This window comes from Cebidichthys violaceus, unplaced genomic scaffold (genome assembly GCF_023349555.1).
Source record: "Cebidichthys violaceus isolate CVI_PGR_0920_01 unplaced genomic scaffold, fCebVio1.0.p SCAF_5, whole genome shotgun sequence".
NCBI classification, from domain to species: Eukaryota; Metazoa; Chordata; class Actinopteri; order Perciformes; family Stichaeidae; genus Cebidichthys; species Cebidichthys violaceus.
Window position 1 is genome coordinate 1,200,145 of NW_027176705.1, and position 18,985 is coordinate 1,219,129.

The 18,985-nt window shown below is 44.0% G+C and overlaps 1 protein-coding gene across 1 annotated transcript in view; it reads left to right on the forward strand.

Annotated features, from left to right (window-relative positions):
- nkd1 (NKD inhibitor of WNT signaling pathway 1) overlaps positions 1 to 16,117 on the forward strand; it is a 32,739-nt gene extending 16,622 nt beyond the window's left edge. Inside the window, exons 4-10 of the mRNA XM_068731036.1 lie at positions 2,890 to 2,947; positions 7,186 to 7,289; positions 7,423 to 7,518; positions 9,322 to 9,469; positions 10,358 to 10,439; positions 10,919 to 11,046; positions 11,637 to 16,117. Coding sequence (XP_068587137.1) covers positions 2,890 to 2,947; positions 7,186 to 7,289; positions 7,423 to 7,518; positions 9,322 to 9,469; positions 10,358 to 10,439; positions 10,919 to 11,046; positions 11,637 to 12,166 — 1,146 coding nt within the window. The 3' untranslated portion in view covers positions 12,167 to 16,117. The remainder of the gene's footprint in view (positions 1 to 2,889; positions 2,948 to 7,185; positions 7,290 to 7,422; positions 7,519 to 9,321; positions 9,470 to 10,357; positions 10,440 to 10,918; positions 11,047 to 11,636) is intronic.
- Positions 16,118 to 18,985: the final 2,868 nt, after the last annotated feature.

Below are 18,985 nucleotides of genomic sequence, written 5' to 3' on the forward strand. Positions count from 1 at the left end.
GGTAGTGTCATCGGGTCAGTCGCTCTGGAAGTGCTCTTTAGAGGCTGTATCGCAACAGATCGTGAGGATGAGCACGTCCGATCGACCACCGCCACGGCCATTATCTGGGGAAATGGATGCAGTTCAGAGTTTTACCACCATAGAAATATAGTCGTTATACCTGACATAATAATAACTGTAAGGTTTCTTAATCAGGCTGCGAGGAGAACTGTCAAAAATAATGATCGACATATCACAGTGCGAAGAAAAATAATGTAAGGAATGATTAGAAACATAGGCTATTGTTTTTTGTCTGTGTCCTCATGGATCTATACTTTCATGAGAGGAGGAAGTGTGTGTGTGTGTGTGTGTGTGTGTGTGTGTGTGTGTGTGTGTGTTAAGTAAAAAAAGGATGGCATATTTTTCTTTTTTACACTGACCAGAGCAAATCCCAGCGTAACCCTAGCACGCACTAATAATACGACTCCCATCCATCACCCAAGACAACAACCAATTAGCACATTCCTCTTCCCCCTTTTTCTCATGTTCCTGGTTAACCCCTCAATAATTTTGGATCATTCATCAAAAAGCAGAAACAAAAAGTCAAGACGCTGTATGTGTGTGTGTGTGTGTGTGTGTGTGTGTGTGTGTGTGTGTGTGTGTGTGTGTGTGTGTGTGTGTGTGGGCGGGCAGTTGAAGGAATGTTGATGGTGGAGGGATTTCATTTTTCTGTGAGGCTACGTGGAAACAGAGGCCAGTGTTGATGTCACCGCAGTCTGATGGCCCATTCAGATCGTCATACCCATGTCTGTGATCTGTCTGGATGGGTCAACACGCTGCAACCAACCCTGCTTCATGTCCATCCTCCTGATGGAGAGGACGAGTGTGTGTATGGACAGGACAACTAATTTAGACTTACAGAAACTTTTGCCTAGTAATTATGTGATGTCATTCTGAATAATTCTAAGGTTTAGCAGTAAAATATGTCTTAACTGTGCTGCAGACTGGAGTCTCTGCTGACGGTCACAACCCATGATTAACCTGTGACAGCTGTCTCATGTCAATGGGTCCAATGCAGGTTGAATTGTTCTTGAGCACACTTCAGTACACATCACTCAACTCTCTAACAACTGAACTGAGACTTGGTAGCAGACACTAACACATACACCAGTACACAGCAGTGTATTTTACTGTGTAATTAAATTCAACAATATCAAACTTCTACAGTAAATCCTAAGAAAAATAATATTGTTTCAAACTTATTTTTCTATAATTATTCGGCTACACAGTTTACATTAAAAGGAAAGCCAAGCGTCTGATTAGATCTTTTTTTTAATCACTACAAAGAGGGATGAAACCCTACAAATGGAAGAGTTGTAGAAGTTATCATCTTTAATTTATGTCATGGATGAATTGCCTGTTGAAAATGATACATTAAGATTGACTGGGTTAAACTAATGTTTGGTCGTTTAGTGGTCCAAAGCATGAATTGAATTGAATTTAGCAGGCAAAGTGTTTCTCCCTGAGAGTTAATGTGATCACAATACCTAGTCAAAAACACATTGTGCTATTGGGCTTTTGCTTCCACCGTTTGTCAGTTAAAGCAAAGTTTATAGTCTCATTTGCCTGCGTTCTACAGCAACCCTAATGTAATCCTGCAATCACCATATAAGCTACTGATTTCCCCTTCATCATACCAAAGCTGAGCGGGCCACATTAAAACCAGCTCAGGACCCGGGTCGTGAAGCCGGATCGGAACGTGTGTTGACCAATTAATTCATACCAACAACAGACGCAGGTTTATCCCGGGTCCCTGCTTTGGGGCATCAGTCTGACAGTCAGTCAGTCCTGTGGTTCGCTGTATTCTCTTCCTGAGGCCACCCACAGCGCTGCAGCCCAACCGGCACTAGTCTGAGGAGGGTAGGATCACACCATCTGACCTTCTACCTCTCTGGATTACACAGAAATCCCCTCTCACGCTGACACAGCCTCGCCTCTGACACACATACACACACACACACACACACACACACACACACGCACACACTGCAGCAGCGTGTGCACAATAAACACACATGCTCTTACTCTCATATCCAAGGATTGTATGAAGTTAATTATTTATTATTAAGGTTAATCATCTCCTTTGATACGAATCTCCCAGCAGAGTCTTTTAGCAATTTATCTAGATTGATAGACTGACAAATGTTTTTTTGTTGAAAATCATTGAAATTTACACCATTTACGGTTGAACGTGTGTGTGTGTGTGTGTGTGTGTGTGTGTGTGTGTGTGTGTGTGTGTGTGTGTGAATGCATTGGACTTTGTGCGAACGGATGTGTGCATGTCAAGGCCTTTCTCAACCCCCGAGTAATGGTTTTTGGGCCAGATGACTGCAATGCCACATGGATACCTGAGCCGGACTTTTCCATAGTGAAGCCCGGGGATCACATGTCCCTCCAGCCTCTGTGGTATGCACTAACAGACAGAGCTGCCAGCAGAGGGGGCGCGGGTGAAAACAGTCCTGGATGTTGCAATGATAGCCCGCCACCGAAATAGCCCCACTACCAGCCCTCGTTCTCAGAATCCTGCCGGGCGACTCAGACACTCCTCTCGTAGTCTCGTTTCTGACTGCCAGTCTCATGCTCAGTTTGCTTCAGTCCTGCAATTACCTTCCCTCTTAAACTTTCTGCTGCTGTTTAAGCTCAGAGCACAGTTGTCAAAGTTTGTTCGCATATAGATATACAAACGCTGTAATTTTGATCCGGGCATGTTCACTGTGCGTTGGAAAGCCGTGCTGTGGATTTGCATCGTTAAAGATGTTTGTTTATACGTGACAAAAATATGATGCTTCTCCGTTATATGACTTGAAACAGTGATTTATGTGTCTTGTTCTGTCTATTTCTCTTTTCCAGGGAGCCATCGATGAAGCATGTGCAGAGAGGATTGGCGATGAACACTATCGGTTAGAAGGTAGGCCCATCACCAAAGGCTACACCTGTTCATTCCACTGATTTTCGTCCCCTTTATTTTGATTTTAATGAAAACCTGCAAAAAAAAAAAGCCCCTTCAGGTACTTGTGTGGTTCCTTTTTTGCCGCCGTTCTCCTCTGCTCCACACCCATTCGTTAAGCCCCAACAATGTGCTGATGAGGTCCTCTTTACTTTCCCTCCCGCCTCTCCACCTCCTCCATCTTTCATCCGCCCCTCCCCCAGCGGTGCTCTGCAAAGTGCCTCAATTCCTTCATGTTTTTCCCCGATGTGATGTGATCCCAGATTAAGAGCTCGGGGAGTAGAAAGTCTCTCCCTCCCATTTAAAGACAGGATCGGACGTGAGGCGGAGGCAGAAACGGAGCGTTGAACGAGGATTTGGAAGGGTGGCAAAAAATTCACTTATATTTCAGCTCTGCTTCACTGGATAATAGACCTAAATAGAGAGACAAGAGATAACGCGACTGATGAATGGAGTACGAAATGAGTTGCCGTCATTGGGCTGAGGTTGTCCTCCCTTCAAGACAGATGTTGCTAATTAGAACACACTGCTCTGTTCATTCTCAGTGATTCACAAGACGAAGGCCCAAATCATTTGCTTCAATAAAAACATTCCGGAGATTACGGGTGGATGTTTCCATAACAGACATGTAAAGAATTCAACACATCATGTTTAATTTACAAACTCATTCAGTGTCAGCTAGCGAGGAGAGGCAACTGTCATGTTTGTGGGTGGAGAAATGTCACAATACCATAACTTTGAAGTGGGCTAAAACGAGGTCTCAGTCAGGGAGACACAGTTTTCAGTGTAGATGAAGTTCAGTGGAGTTGCGTTTATTCACACCAGCAGGCTGTTTTTCAGCTTTACATTAAGGAAAATGGTGACAGAGTTTGGATGTTTACTAAATGAGAATTTAGTCTCCCAGAAAAAATTATGACATTTACAGCTACTCAGCTAATGTCCTCTAGTGAAAACAATTTGTTAAATAAACGCTTCTTCGGTTTAGTTTGGAATAATGGGACGCCATTTTGTACCTCAGGCCCACTTGTAAAGACACAAACTGCGTGAAGTGATCTGATCTATTGTCAATACATGTAACAAGGACAAGTTAGGTAAAAATGAGAGAGAGAGTACGGTGAGAGCAGAGATGATAAGACAACCAACACACATAAAAGCCTTCTTTCCTCTGGCTTTAAGGAAGCACTTGGTATTGAAAAAAGAACGTGCCTGCAAAAATTACAAAGGAGGGAAGAAGGGCTCAATGATGAAAGTGTCTTTAGGTTACTTTACATCGTTACTGCCAGCATGCAAGAAGAATATCCTACATGGGATTTTTATTAAGTTCTTTTAACCTTTTGTTAACAAGGGGGAAAGTTTGCTGAAGAAACTCTCCATCAGCACCTTGTTTCAGATTAGATTCACACGCGGGCTACCCAGCACAGTCTAGTGGCTTAACAAGAATGCTGGATGATTCAGTGCCTCGCTAATGAGTACTTCAGTTGGTGGCCTCTGAAGGAAGAGACAATGTCACGATCACCTCGAAGGCCATCCCAGAATCCCTTTAGTGCCCGGCGCTGAGCTGTCCCAGTGTATGAGGAGGGGGACAGGCCCAGCTCTGTGTAATACAGTAGCCTAGCTAAGCTGGGAGTGATTGCTCACAGTGTGTGCGGCAGAGCTCCCGACCTGCCTCCGTTTCCGTGTACGAGTGTATGCATGCATGTGTGTGTTGCATGGCTGCTGGAAAACAGGCTTGGCTTGGAGGTTGCCTGCCTCGGCTGCCCTCGTCTTGCCCCTCAGATCTGATGTGCAGCCAATCCCCTGGCTCAGCTCCTCTCATAAAGAGTCGGCTTATGTCTGTGGTGGTGGTGGTGGGGGGGGGGTTGTGGGGTGATAGCAGATTACTGTTACTCCTCCCGGCATTTCATTAGCTCCCGAGATAAGCATCTCACCGCCATATTGAGCCTGCTACGGAACAGATTTGCCCTCGCACACAATGTTCCCTTTGAGCACCTCAGATGATCAAACAGCGGGACCCCAAATGCTGCTCCTCTCCAAAAAGTTGGTAAAAGCTCCCTGGGACGATGCCTTTCATTTCTGGCATTTTCCCCTACCCAGGGATGAGACAGGTCCGCTTTGATCTGCTTTGGATCAGGAGGAAAGAAATTGGGCTGTTGTGTCTGCTCCGTTGGCGAGCAAACAAACAGTGTTTCAGATTTGACTTGGCTTAATTAATTAGTGATTCTGTTTTACAGCCGGTCTGATCTTCTTCCAAAAGGTTTGAGAACAGAACTTCAAAGTGTGGCAGAGGAGAGAGAGGAGCAGGGGAGGGTGGAGAGAGAGAGCGAGAGAGAGGGGTGTGGTCTGTGCGGGTTTATGGGTGTGTGTGTGTGCGTGCGCGCTCCGCAGGACTGTGATTGGCTGAGCGGGAGCGGAGCTGATGCTCATGCAAAGCTAAATGACGAGAGGTAGAACATACAGGCTGGCTGGGACAAACTTCTGCAAAAATAAACATATATGAGGATGAAGCAACTCATAGAGGCTCACGAAGGAGCTGCCGCGTACGCCTTCCAAAATCTCAGTTACATGTCGTGTGTTTGTGCGGGCTCGTGTGTCAAACAAATGCTGGATTTCAAAGCAGAGGAAGGATATCTGGTGGCATCAGGTCTGGGCCAGCATCCAACACTGAAACTCAAATATCGAACCAGACAGGGACAGTTGTGTTATATTTGTCCACCAGGGCGGACTACCTTACAATATAGTTCAAATCCAAAAATACACCACCATTAACTGTGGCCACAGACATTCACGTTATGTTGAATTAACCCCCCGTGTGACTTAGTTTTAATGATTGTCTAACTGTAGAGAGGAACTTGTTCTCACTGATTTCACAACAGAACAGGGATGTTGATGCATTCACATCAGTGGCAAACCTTTGACTCGTTGACTTGGAGTTAAAAAGAGTGTTAAATTTGTCAACCTTACATACATGTTACCTTCTCCGTTTGAATCCTGTCTGGAAAATCTGTGTTGTAACAGTACAGTAGAAACAATCATTGACTCGTATGGCATAGTCAATGCTGTCAGACTCTACACAGGTGGATCTGGCCATCAGTTTAAGTGCATATGACAGATAGGTTCTCCCGCTGGACTTTCTGCCTTTACTGTATGTCTGGATGGTAATTTACGGTGAATGTCATTCCGTAAAGTGATGAGCTCCCATGGGTCTCCCATAGGCCTATTCATGTTCACATGCTGTTTCCAATCCACCGTTTATATCCGAATATTCTATCATGTTTAAGACACGTTATGTCATTCAGTTTCATGTTTGACACCCCCGCTCAGTGTGAACCTCTTGGGTTAAATATATAACGTAGCTAAGAGCTTAAAAACTGTTTCTGCATGTGTGGTTGATGGAAGAGCTTTTTGCCATTTGAGAATTCATTCTGTCACAATTTCAAAAATGTTTCTGTTTCTGTTGGATTGACATCTTGGATTTCAGTTCCAGTCTTGATATCAGTGTTTTTTGCTTCAGCAGCACTTTGGCTCTCTGGAATGATGCAATAATGATCTTAGTACCTGACACGAAACCGTGCAAAAACTCAATTACAGTACCGTTCTCCAAAGCTGTACCACACATGTGTTTTCAGTACTGGTAGAGGCAACTTGAAGATACATTTAGGTCAATTAGCTCAGAAGAGCACATTTTGTTTGTGAGTGCCAAACTGTGCTGAGTGTTGAGTATTATCAGAAATACCATAAATACACCCTACTAGCTCACTGCATTTGCGCGGCCAAACTAAATTTAACATTAAATATATGTGATACTCTGTATGCATTACTTATGCTAAGCACAACAGAGCCTGTGCTGCCTTTAGAAAATACTTTGTAGTGTACTTAACCGGCATACAGAATATTTTTTTTATAAATATTAAAATTTCAGAATACAAGCAGTGAGACAAAAAACGGAGGAGTTTGGCTGTGTAGGTTTATTTCCAACCAGGAGCACTTGAATATGCGACACATCTTAATTGCGGCTGCCAAACTCGGAAGTAGGAGCTTACAAGGAACACTTGAAGGCGACGACATATCCTCAGGTTATGACTGCACCCGACGTTTCCATCCTCAGGCTCTCTCTTTTATCTTTGCGTGTGTGTGTGTGTGTGTGTCTCTCTCTCTGTGTGTGTGTGTGTGTGCGTGTGTGTGTGTGTGTGTGTCTGCAGTGGCTTTACCCCCAGAGAAGACAGACAGCTGCTGTGTGGAGGAGAAGATGCAGGAGAGGGACAGCCAATCTCCCGCAGGGCCACAGAAACAGCTCCAGTTTGAAGTGAGTGTCAACACCGAACGGGACGTTTATTACCTCCCCCTCTGGATGAAACTAGGGCAAAGGCAGCACACACTAATACACACGCATGAACACGCCGGATGATGCTGAGAGTTCGGTGCTGCTCTGTTTCCAGGAGTTGGAGTGTGCCGTCTCCGTGGAGGAGGATAACCGACAGGAGTGGACCTTCACCCTCTATGATTTTGACAACAATGGCAAAGTCACCAGAGAGGTAATCATCTTCATTTACCTGGAAGAAACAAAAGCTTTTATGAATGAATGAAGATTAAAAACACCACGCAGCAGTAGCTGTAGTAAGAATTCCTTTAACAATTATTGAACTGTTGTGTTAATCACATAAAATGAGGCTTTTAAGACATTACATTTTGTAAATTATATGCCATTAACAAAAATGAAACAATATGAAAGAAACTTGTCTGAATAGGCAGATTTTAATTGTTGCAAAATGCTTCTGGTCAGCAGCTTACAGCTACAAAACGACCCCCTTTTGGGTATAAGACTGAATAAATTACTTCCCTGTAAATCTTACATTTTTGCTCTATTCTGGTATCGCCACACCCCAAAAAGAAAAGGAAGATATAAGTCACAAGCCTCAAACCCAATCTCACTGCTGAGAACCAAATCCAGCGACATGTGCGTGTTTCCGCTCCTGCGAGGTACCTTGTGGCTTGCGTCTGCCTGGTGCAGATCTGAGAGAACATCCAGAAAGGCCCGTGTTTTTTGAGAACGACTTGAAACGGCGCAAAGAGACTTGAGCTGTCCTCAGTGCGGTTGGCTGTGCAGTTTTTTTGGCATTGCCTGTGGCTCCATGGCTCATGAGACGGCAGACGGCGGTTGGAAGGGGGGAAAGAAAACCCTTTCTTCTGCAACTTTTTTTTTTTTTATTCCTTCACACAAATAAAAAAGAGAAGGAAACCAAAAATGACACAGGAAGCTTTTATTTTATTTCATTTAACTTTTTTCTTACAGTGCGTCTATGTCTGAAACCAGTATGTGGAACCGGTCCCTGAAGAATTCTTAGTAGTCCTTTTTCTTATGATTCAAAGAGCTATAGTGAGTGAAAATGATGCTGTTTGAGTCTTTGTGTGGCGTCGGCTTAATTCTCAGCAGTTCTGTCAAAGGTGCTCTTATAGTGGAACTGTGTTACCATCTAAAGTAAAACACTAATGAGATTTGAGATACTGTGTGAGTCCCTTCATTTCACATCACTGCCATGTGGCATTTTTAAAGGACAATTAAGATTGTGGTTTGCTATGAAAAGATCCAGCGCACTTGCTAGCACCCAAAAGGGAGTCATTATCTCAGTATGGTGCACAAAAACACTCATCAGTGCAAACATGTAGCTTCTAAACAGCCACAAGAGACTGCATCACTTTATGTGCAAATGAAGCTGTCCAAATATGGCCGGTTACGTCTTTCTGAAATCAGCGTGGCATCACTTTTTAAATGCGAATGTGCGCTTACGTGGGGTTGAGTTTATGTATGCATGCTTTTGTGCATTCATTTTGGAAAGTGTAAACAGGAGTTGCTCGCTATGCAAATGTAATTTCAGTCATTTAAGAGACACTGAGGAATTAAATAGAGAAAGTGTAGCGCTCACACAGTCGGAACACGCCTCACATCAGGCCTGACATCTCAGTCAGCCTCTTCTGGTACCGCCAAGACATTTCTTTTCATGAATTTATAACTTGTCTTTACACCGTGTCTGATGGCTTCAACTTGGAAAGCTGAGTGAGCTCCTCTGTTCTCTGTTCACAGAGACACTTCTTTAAATTCCTAGCTAGCATGACACTTATGATACAGAGTTTTAATGCACAAAGCTGCAGAATATTGAATTCAAACAGTATAGTGATACAAATAGTCTCCTGTGTGCCCTATTTTCTTGGTTTTCTTCTAAAATATCCACCTACGTCAGATTAATACTTGATTAAATGATTGTCATCTCTCTTAAATGGATGCCGTGTATCAAAAAAACAAACATTTTAAAGTCTCCTCCACCTCTTCTGCCCTGCAGGACATCACCAGCCTGCTCCACACCATCTATGAGGTCGTGGACGCCTCCGTCAACCATTCTCCCAGCAGCAGCAAGACGTTGCGGGTCAAGCTGTCGGTGGCTCCCGACTCCAGCCAGCGATGGAGGAGCTGTACGCAGGGCGCGGCAGGTAAAGCTCGCATTAACACAGTGGGCGGGGGAGGGGGGGGGAGAAGAGAGGGCGTTTCGGGGTCCCCCTTGTGTTGCCTGCTGTCAGCTCACCCAGAGACGTGTTTGTTGTCATGCAGAAAGGCGGCTGCTTCAGGCCTGTCAGAGCTTTGTTCCTCGCAGTCTCTGCGTCGCTCCATCTCTCCCACTCAATGGGGTTCATTTTTAATGATGGGGGGGAGTGACAGAGCTAAGAGAGGGCCCCCTCCCTCAGCGCCTTCAAATACTCTGAAAGAAACCTTAAGAGATGTGCCGAGTCCTTTTGATAACCGCAGCCATTTTACTTTTCTCCAAAGTTCCCTCTTTTCCTCTCTTCTCCCCTCTCTTCTTCCCCCCCTTCTCAGAGCTTCCGGGAAAATATAGCTACGTTAAACTTAACTTTTCTCACTGACGACTTGGTAAACAAGTAGTCAGGGAAAAATATCTCAAAAAGTATATATTCCTGTGTGTTTGCGTCCTATTGTTTCGGCTATAAATATCCGTCAAGAGATTCAAACAGAGCAAGCTTTGAAAATATCGTCGGTTTCCTTCATGCTAATTTGAAACCGCATCAGATCTCGAGTCCTTAATAAACAATTTCTGAAGTCTGCGTGTTTTTTTTTTCTTTTTCATTCCATTCCTTATAAGAGGCTGGGAGTTGAAAATAGAATAAATGAAGCATTGTTGTTTTCCTTTTCTATAGATCTTCAAAGTAAAACCCCAAAACAAAGGTTGCTTTCTTCTGAGGCTGGTGTGACTGTTGTCATGTGTGTGTGTGTGTGTGTGTGTGTGTGTGTGTGTGTGTGTGTGTGTGTGTGTGGCAGCTTTGTGTAGCTCTCTTTGATAATAGCCTTGTGTCTTTCATACACAGACATGTCCCACCCCAGGGAGAAAAACGACAAGTGCATAGAAGACCCCAAGAGTGCAGACAAGAAGACTCGAGCACTCCTAAGGTAAAACCCACCTCCCCCGGAACAAGTCAGTCTCAGTTGAAGCTTGTGGAGTCTACAAGAAGAAGAAGAAGAATATGAAAGATATTATTTATATATATATTTTTCATTCTATCACTGATTATAACATTTACTTTTTAACATAAAAAACTTTCTCCAGGGGCAGTGGTTGTCTGAGGAAGGATTCACACTTGGGAGCTGCAATAGTTTCCTACTCTTTAATTAGTTTTGCCCAAATGTACCTCCACTGTTAGCCTCTCCTCAGTACAGCGGGGGAGAGTCTGCCCTCTCGCTGCACTTTTCAAATCCTCCCAGTTGAGGTTTAAACCTGTGATTTTCCAGTCACAATCTCACTTCTCTAACAATTACTGTGCCCCTGCCTGATCATAAGGAACACTCGTTTTACTTTCTCCAAACACTACCATACTGAACCTCTCTGTCCCAAACTGCTACCTAATGAGAGGTGCCGCTTGTGTCCACAGGCGCCACCACAGTGACCACCACACCCAGCCTGGCTGCCAGCGCCACTGCGTGGATGAGAACCTGGAACGCAGGAACCACTACTTGGACCTGGCAGGCATCGAAAACTACACATCCCGCTTCGGAGCCGGTGAGTGGACCGGGGCCAGGGCTTTAGAGGGGGAGAGGGGAGGGAGAAACACAGACCTTGGTCCTTTGAAGCTGCATCCAGGGGCCCTCATTACTGCGGCACCTGCTCGGAGCCATTAGGTGGAACTACCGGCCAGTACAAACATCTGGGCTCAGGCAAGCACAATACATCAAGTGTTCAAGGCTAAAGCCCATCAACATAAAGGGCTGTTATGAAGGGAAATATTAGGTCTAATAAGCAGCAGCCTTGATCTGACGGTCAGTGATGACAAGTGATTATTTTAATGTTGGTCCTGTTAGAAAAGTGCTAACAGAGATCTGCTCTCTGTCACTTTGAGTCAGGGTTACCCGCGGGAAGAAAGAACCTGAAGTAAAGCTGCCAGAATCTTATTGTGGAGCTTTTTTTTTTTTCATTAGATCTTCATTAGTGGACTGTTGGCTCGATCATTTGCACATAGTGGGTTATTTTCCTTCCTTTTTATCCAAGAGTATTGAGTGCATTTTGACAAGTCCTGTGACAGAATTGCTTTTGTTTCTCATTTATTCTGCTTTCTCAGTTAAAATAAATACCTTTGTCGGTCTCCCTCACAGCGCCCACCCCAGAGCCGACGAAAGCAGAGCCTCAGACCCGCTCATCCAACCAGACTCGTTCTCGCTCCCACGAACCGGAAAACGGCCACTCCCATTCCCACCACCGCCGCTTACAGACTGTTGTGGACACCGTTGCTCCCGTCAGCCTCCACCCGGCCCGCACGCGAGGCCAAGACTCAGGGAAACACGCCCTCCGTTCTCCGAAGACCCACAGCCGCACACCTCCTGCGCAGATCGGTGGCAGGGTGATGCGAAGCCGAGGTGTCCCTCCTCCCACGGCGCTACTCAGCCAGACCCCGCCTCACCAGTCCACAGCCCCCTACCGCAAGCACAAGCAGCGGTCCAAGGAAAGCCAGGGCTACAGGGCCTTAGGCTCTCTGGCTCCGGGACCCGTGGTGGAGAAGGAGCAGGTGAGGGACCTGCCCAGTGTGCTGCTGTACAAGGAGGGGCTGGCACAAATGGTGCAGCGGCATGAGCATCACCACCACCATGAACACCATCACCACTACCACCATTTTTACCAGTCCTGAATTTCCGCCCTGCGTGGGACAGCTCGGCTCTTCTAACGTCCCACAAAACCCAACCAGGCAGGCAGACACCGATTGCAGTGAGCTTTGTTCGTCAGCCGCCAGGCCACTCTACATTGTGCAGTACTGCAGTGCCTTTGTAGTTGACACGGGACGTGGGCAGGAGAGGAGGATCATGGGAGGGGTGTCCCAGTGCTGAGAGGTTATTAATCAGTGTTATAAAGAGGTTGGTCGTACATACAAAAGCTCGGGTATGCAGCAGGACAGTGATTTAGGGCCACAGCAGGACTGAGGATCACGGCTGGGGCCAGAGAGGAGGCACAGAGGGACAATTTGATGAACAACCCTGAAGATGTAATCCTCTACCTGGCTCTAAACCAGCACCATAACCCTTTCAGACCCAACAGGTTTTTAAGGAAAAAGGAAGGAAGAGAGGAAGAAAGACTGTGATGTAAAGATGATATATGAAAGAATACAGGTGATAGGAGAGCCGGGCATAGTGTGTATATGTGTGCGTGTGTGTGTGTGTGTGTGTGTGTGTGTGTGTGTGTGTGTGTGTGTGTGTGTGTGTGTGTGTGTGTGTGTGTAAAACAGTGCGTGAACGTGTGGCCGTAGCGTGTGTGTGTGTGTGTGTGTGTGTGTGTTTGTGTGTGTGTGTGTATGTGTGAGTGTCACGACACTGGTGTCTGTTGAAAACCACTTGAAGTGCGCTCATGGGTGCGTGAGTATTTAAAGCAGGCTGTCAGGCAGGTTTTTTGAAGATGAAAATGAAGATTCTGATTCAAGCACGCAATGCCACGTAAGCAAAAATGGGAAGGAAAAATGTTGAAATGTTATAAAGGAAAAAAGAACAGAGATCCCAAATCCGCTGCTACCTCTAATTTTATCCTAATTGTTAATGATGATGATGATGTTAATAGTGACTAAGCATTCAGAGGTTATTTTCAAATTACTTTTTTGAAAGAAATGGTGTCATAATCTGCAGTAAGTGTCAAAAAGCTCCTTACTTTTATTGACTAACATTGACTGTACATAAGGTATATATTGTTATCAATTTTATAAGCTTTATTGATAATGTGATATCTTTGTATTCACTATCCGAAGCTTTTGTGTTCGTTTTCCTTTACAACTGCTTTTTATAAGACCACTCGGAGCCCCATGTTGACTAGAAAATGTACAACAGTCTCACTCTCTCTGCTTCAACCGCCTCACCGTGTGATTTGATACGTAAGTGTGATCCGGTGCTTATGTCTGAATGACTAAAATCCCAACTCTCAGCAGTGCTGTTCAGGCGCTAGACCTCACAGAACGCATGCTAGACTGTCCTTCATGCCGATCTCATTGAAACATATACAAACATCATGCTGTCCATGTCGTGCATTAAGTGCTTGTGTGTGGGTTCTGCATAAAGGGGATTTAGAAACTGAAAAAACTGGAAAAATTACAGAACATTTCTCAGAAGTGGCAGAGTAGTTTTCCTGAAACAGCATCTGCCCTTTAACGCCAGTCAGACAAAAGCTCTCTGTTTTATTTGAATGTCCAGAATCATGTGACCTCAGTCCCCTGATACTCTAGACATAAGATGGTGTGATCATGACATCAGTGCAATAGTCAGTTCTGGTTCAGGCCTTATTATTATTTTAATGCAAGCCAGTTAGAGGTTGGTGTATTCATTCATCAGTATGAAGTTTGGCCTTTACGGTATTTCTTTTGTTTGTTATTTATGCAGGAAATATATTTTGCTGAGCATGCATGTGAGTTTTCAACCCCTGCCTTGCTTCAGATCCGAGCAGTTACACGTATTCACACCTTGGAGTTGCCCAGCACAACGTTGTTTCTGTTTCCTGACTTTCAGGGTAACACTCTCCCTAACTCTGGGTTGCCCAGCCCTCGGGCCTGGCCCCAGGGGGGGTCACACGGCTGCTCCCTCTGTTTCCATGGCATCTTCCTGTCCCCCAGCTGTCAGCAGGTCTTTCACCGTACCGCCATGTGGCCTCAGCGCTCAGCCAACAAGGCTCTGTTTGTGGCGCGGCCGGGGCGAGGGCTCTCTCAGCTGTCTCATTCCTCTGGTGCTGGATAACACTGAGCCCGGCCACCAGTCTCCACTAGACCCATAACTCACCGCTGTTGCTTTCCAGCCAGCACCGGGGACCGTCTCTTCTATCCCATGATGCTCTTCGGGCTGCCATGAAACAAGTAAATGCAGATGTTTCTGCCAGCAACACGCGAGGCAGTGAGCTGAGAGCTGCGAATGTCAGGGTGTCGATCACCTCGTTGGTTCTCCAGGATAGCAGTGAACTGTTTTCTCCCCCTTGTTCTTCATGAGCACACGCGTTCTTTTTAGCACATCCCAGCATCACATTTAGACACAACCTGCCCTCATGCCTCTGTAGTCTTTTAGTAGGGCTTAAATGCTGTGCTCAAGGGCAACCTCATCCATACAGAGAAAATGAGATAATGATGGATTATGCTAACCTCACCCCAAGGCTCACTAGCCTTCAAACTATATCCACCATGTTTGATTGTGCATGTGTTTGCGATGAGCAAGAATGCAGTGAATGCCAGTCTTGCCCTCAGCCCTGCGGTGTCCTGTCACAGCTGCAGGCCGTCCTTAAACGGAGGCACCAGTCCGTCGGGTTCTCCCATGGGACCCGGCGGTGGTAATCACAGCTGTGCTCCATACCTCGGCTTCCTCACCTCACGCTGCTGTTGCTGGACAACATACAACTGTAACTCCTTTGTCAGTGGTTCCCCCCCCCTCAGCCTGAAACAGTGTTGATAGCAGCGTGACTCTCCAAATGTAGGTAGTGTGGAAACGGTCGTCTGACTGCGTGAACGGAGGCAACCGTTCCTCCTGCAGGGTGGTCCGATTCGACACGATGAGCGAGGGCTTCTGAAGGAATTTGGGTGAAAGGCTCGGTCAGACCCTCAGCCAGGTTGCAATTTCTAAACTTCTTTCACACCGAGAGAGTTTTACTGAACAGGTGGAACTCCTTTCTTTAATGCCTCGCTTCACATTCGTACAATTACATGAGCTCACATCAGAAAGCTGGCCACTACAAACACACTTCCACACCGCAGTCTTCAAAGCAGCATTGCTGGAGCAACCGGGGGTGATATGCCTTGCTCAAGAGCACCTCTAAAGTATTTGGTGAGAGTTGGGAAAGCAGGGTTTTTTTTCTCGGTTTTGTCACACAGACTTCCTTTTGAAACCTTTTTAATCTTCAGGCAACCTCTGTCAAAACCCCTCTTCTGACTTTTTACATAACAATATGTCTATATTTGGAATCCGAATAATGATATTAATGTTTTCAGTCATCAGCTATCTAAATCTACCTGAATGTTTTTTTGTTCTTTAATTATAGTTTGTTTGTTTTTTAATTGTCAGTGCCACTTTTCAGAACAAATGTTTCAAACCATGTCACTCAAACTTCCACATCCACCATCCTCTGTCCTGTTGTATAAAACCGTCAGTATTCAGAGCCACCCCTCCATATTACTAGAATATGTGTTGCACCACTAATTTGCTTTTTAACATCCATGTATCAACTTTTTTTTTTTTTTTTAAACTCAGATGTATATAGCGGACTGCAGAAATGATAAACCAGCATCATGTAGAAAGAAAATAAGGCTTATTTATAATTAAAAAACGATTTCACTCGCCTACTGTCAGCTAGTACTCCAATACCCAGCAGCCCTAGCAGGGAGGAGTAGTTCTCTGTCTCTCTCTCTCTCTCTCTCTCTCTCTCTCCACACGCAGACACACTTCACTTGGTGTTTGTTGTAAAAGAAAGTTGTTTAGCACTAGCTGTTTCCCTCCTTCCTAATGTTTTTCCATGACTTTGTTTAGTTCATATAGATTGTATTTGATTAAATGCTTTATTTATTTGATAGCAGATCTGTGCCAAGGGGAAAAAAAAACTTTTATTAAAGTATCAACCTGTTCCTTATAAACTGGCTGACTTGTGGGGTCACTTTATTTTATTTTTGTTGTCAGTGTCGGTTTTATTGTGCAAATCTGCACAGTACATGTGTATTTACAATGACTTATATGCATTCAAAATATACCAGTTAAACATATTAGCATGTCATCTACTGTATTTGTGCTAAAACACAACATTTGCATTGTTTTATAAAAAACAAATCTACTACCAAGTGGATCTTTCATTTTTGGAAATAAACATATTTGCTTTCCCGCTGAGAGTTAAATGAAAAGATCGATCAGCCTTCATAAGGTCATTTATTTGTCTTCATCCAGAGCGGAAACGGCTTGTTGCGATGTTGGGGGTTTGTCTCAGCCTTTTCAGGTCAGATGTCAGTAGAGGACCACACACTGTACTCGAAACTAGTGAGAACCTTTTTTTATAGACATTCTCGTGATCTTTGCTTCATCAGTTTAGTCGACGCATTCATCAGATATCGTCTATTTGTAATTTGTCACAAAAGATAAACCATATGGGGCCATATCTATATTATCCTGTGCAGGATCCACAAAGCACCTTTCACAAACTATATTCACACGCTAACCCACAGACACACACCACACGGAGAGACCCCAACGTGTTACTGTGAGGAGCTGAGGGCCACTCCTGGGGCCTTTAGGATCAAAACAAGATGACACCGGGTACGTTTGGATGAGAGAATGACTACGATATTTGGGACAACATGTCTGCTGTACTTGTCAAAAACCAGAACATTCTGATTTCATTTGTCAAAATAATTTATCTCCAATGCATTTCCATTTTTTGGGGTGTATCTTTTCCTATTATCTACGTTTATATTCTTCATTTTTTAAGAAGTCAGCTGGATTGATGTGAAGGATAACAGGAAACGGCCGTGTGTGTGTGTGTGTGTGTGTGTGTGTGTGTGTGTGTGTGTATAGTAAAGTAAAGCTCCTCTCCACTGTATCTTAACTGTGGTGTCACAGAGGGCTCCCAAATCTGGCTGACCACAGCTGCTCACCACGCCACGCTCTCTACATGCACACACACTTTCATCTGCAGCTTAGCAGCTTATCTCTGGTCGGGGCGACCGCAGAGAGGCTGCCTCTTGGCAATGTGATACGCCTTTCCTCTCACGAACGCGGCTATTTGTGTAAGCAATGCAGTGTGACCCGCAGAACTTGTATCATCATTACAAATGGTTTCTATCCTAACAGAGCTTACGAGGTTATTATTACAGCTGCGTTACACATTTCAGCTATCAAAAGCATCCATATCAGAGGTGTAAAGTAACCCGTTACAATTATGATAGCAAATTTACACACATTTAACTTCTGTGAAAATGTATTTAAATATATGGTAAGTATGTAATGTATGGTAAAAAAAAAAAAAAAAAAAATCCCTCCCTTTGGAACACAAGGTTTAGAAAAATAATTGGAGGTATTAAAGTCAAATTATAATTTTTTGCCAAAAAACTTTTTAATCATTTGACCATATTACACGTTTTCTGCTGGGGTTTCAATTAACCTATATCTGCATTTAAAAAGAAAATCAGAACTTCAGCACCCATTAAAAGTATGATTTGTGGCCGGGCCTTCTATAGGCGTTGATAGATGCACTTTTAAAGTCCCTCCTTATGATGAGACGAGCTTACTTGTACTTATCCCAGAGATTTTTCTTTTTCAAAGACATAAGAGCAAGTATAGACTTGGCTTGAGTTGTGCCATTGCATACAAATTAGGAACAATAAAGAAATGTCTCTAAAGCATTAAGTCTATTAAACAGCAGGAAGTCCTGCAAAATCATGCTACCCATTAGTAAAAATCAGCCCAGTCACCACAGCTTGCTGCTTCAGGATTGACTGTTTCTTTAAGAAGACATATCTTTGCATAGCTAGCATCTTACAGCGTAAATAGTTGGATATTCCCGAATCATTAAAGTTGTTAGTAGAATGTCCTGGATGATTTCTTAATTTATTTCTGAATAAAATGATCTTTATCCTGGTGAATAATATTTGCACATTTGCAGCAACATAGAGGGAATATGACACACAATCTGCACATTACCACAGCAGGGAATTAGGTGTTGCTGCAGTTAGAGATATAAATAATCAGTGTGACCGCATCATACACTGGTGTTCAGCTTCATTGCTTGTTCAGCAACAGTTTATTGTTAGCATTGTTGAAAGTAGACCGATACAGAAATAAACATTCAAAGTGATTTAAGGACTGCATAAGTGAGCATTACTCAAAAAGAAATAGTACTGTTTCATAAGCACTTGGCAAAACTAGTAAATTCCATGCTTGCTCTGCATGAAACTGCTTTGTTATATTTGCCATAACTAATGAAAGCCATGACAGCTGAGTTTCACATTCTGCAGGGAAAGAAAACACAAGTTGGAGCAATAGTTCTAACCTGATCTTTTATGGTGAAGAACCTTCATGAGAGAAAGTTCTCCAACCACAAGCGAAACAATCAACGCAAAACCATGTCCAAGTTAGGACTGTGTTTTCAAATGCATATTGTAGTTATAAATCAGGGCTCTTTGTCCTCGTTAGTGATCTTTAAAAAAAAAAAAAAACATGCTCCAAAACTTTTTGCCTTGCATCTTCATTGCAAGTTTCACATGCTGTATAGCCAAAGGGGACATTGCCGTATTCTCCTGCATCCTCTCTTCTCTGTAGCCTGGCATGAGACTTTTTTTTTTTTTTTTTTTTTTACAGTTTCTTCTTCGTCTCTTTTTTTTTTTTTACTTTCACTTTGATCTGCACTCCTTTCAACTCTTCACATATGTTGGTAATAGCCTTGGTGTTCATGGAGATTTTCTTCTGCGGTGCAGAGTAACGGTTGGATAATGCATTCACGCCTTTTGAAATGACAG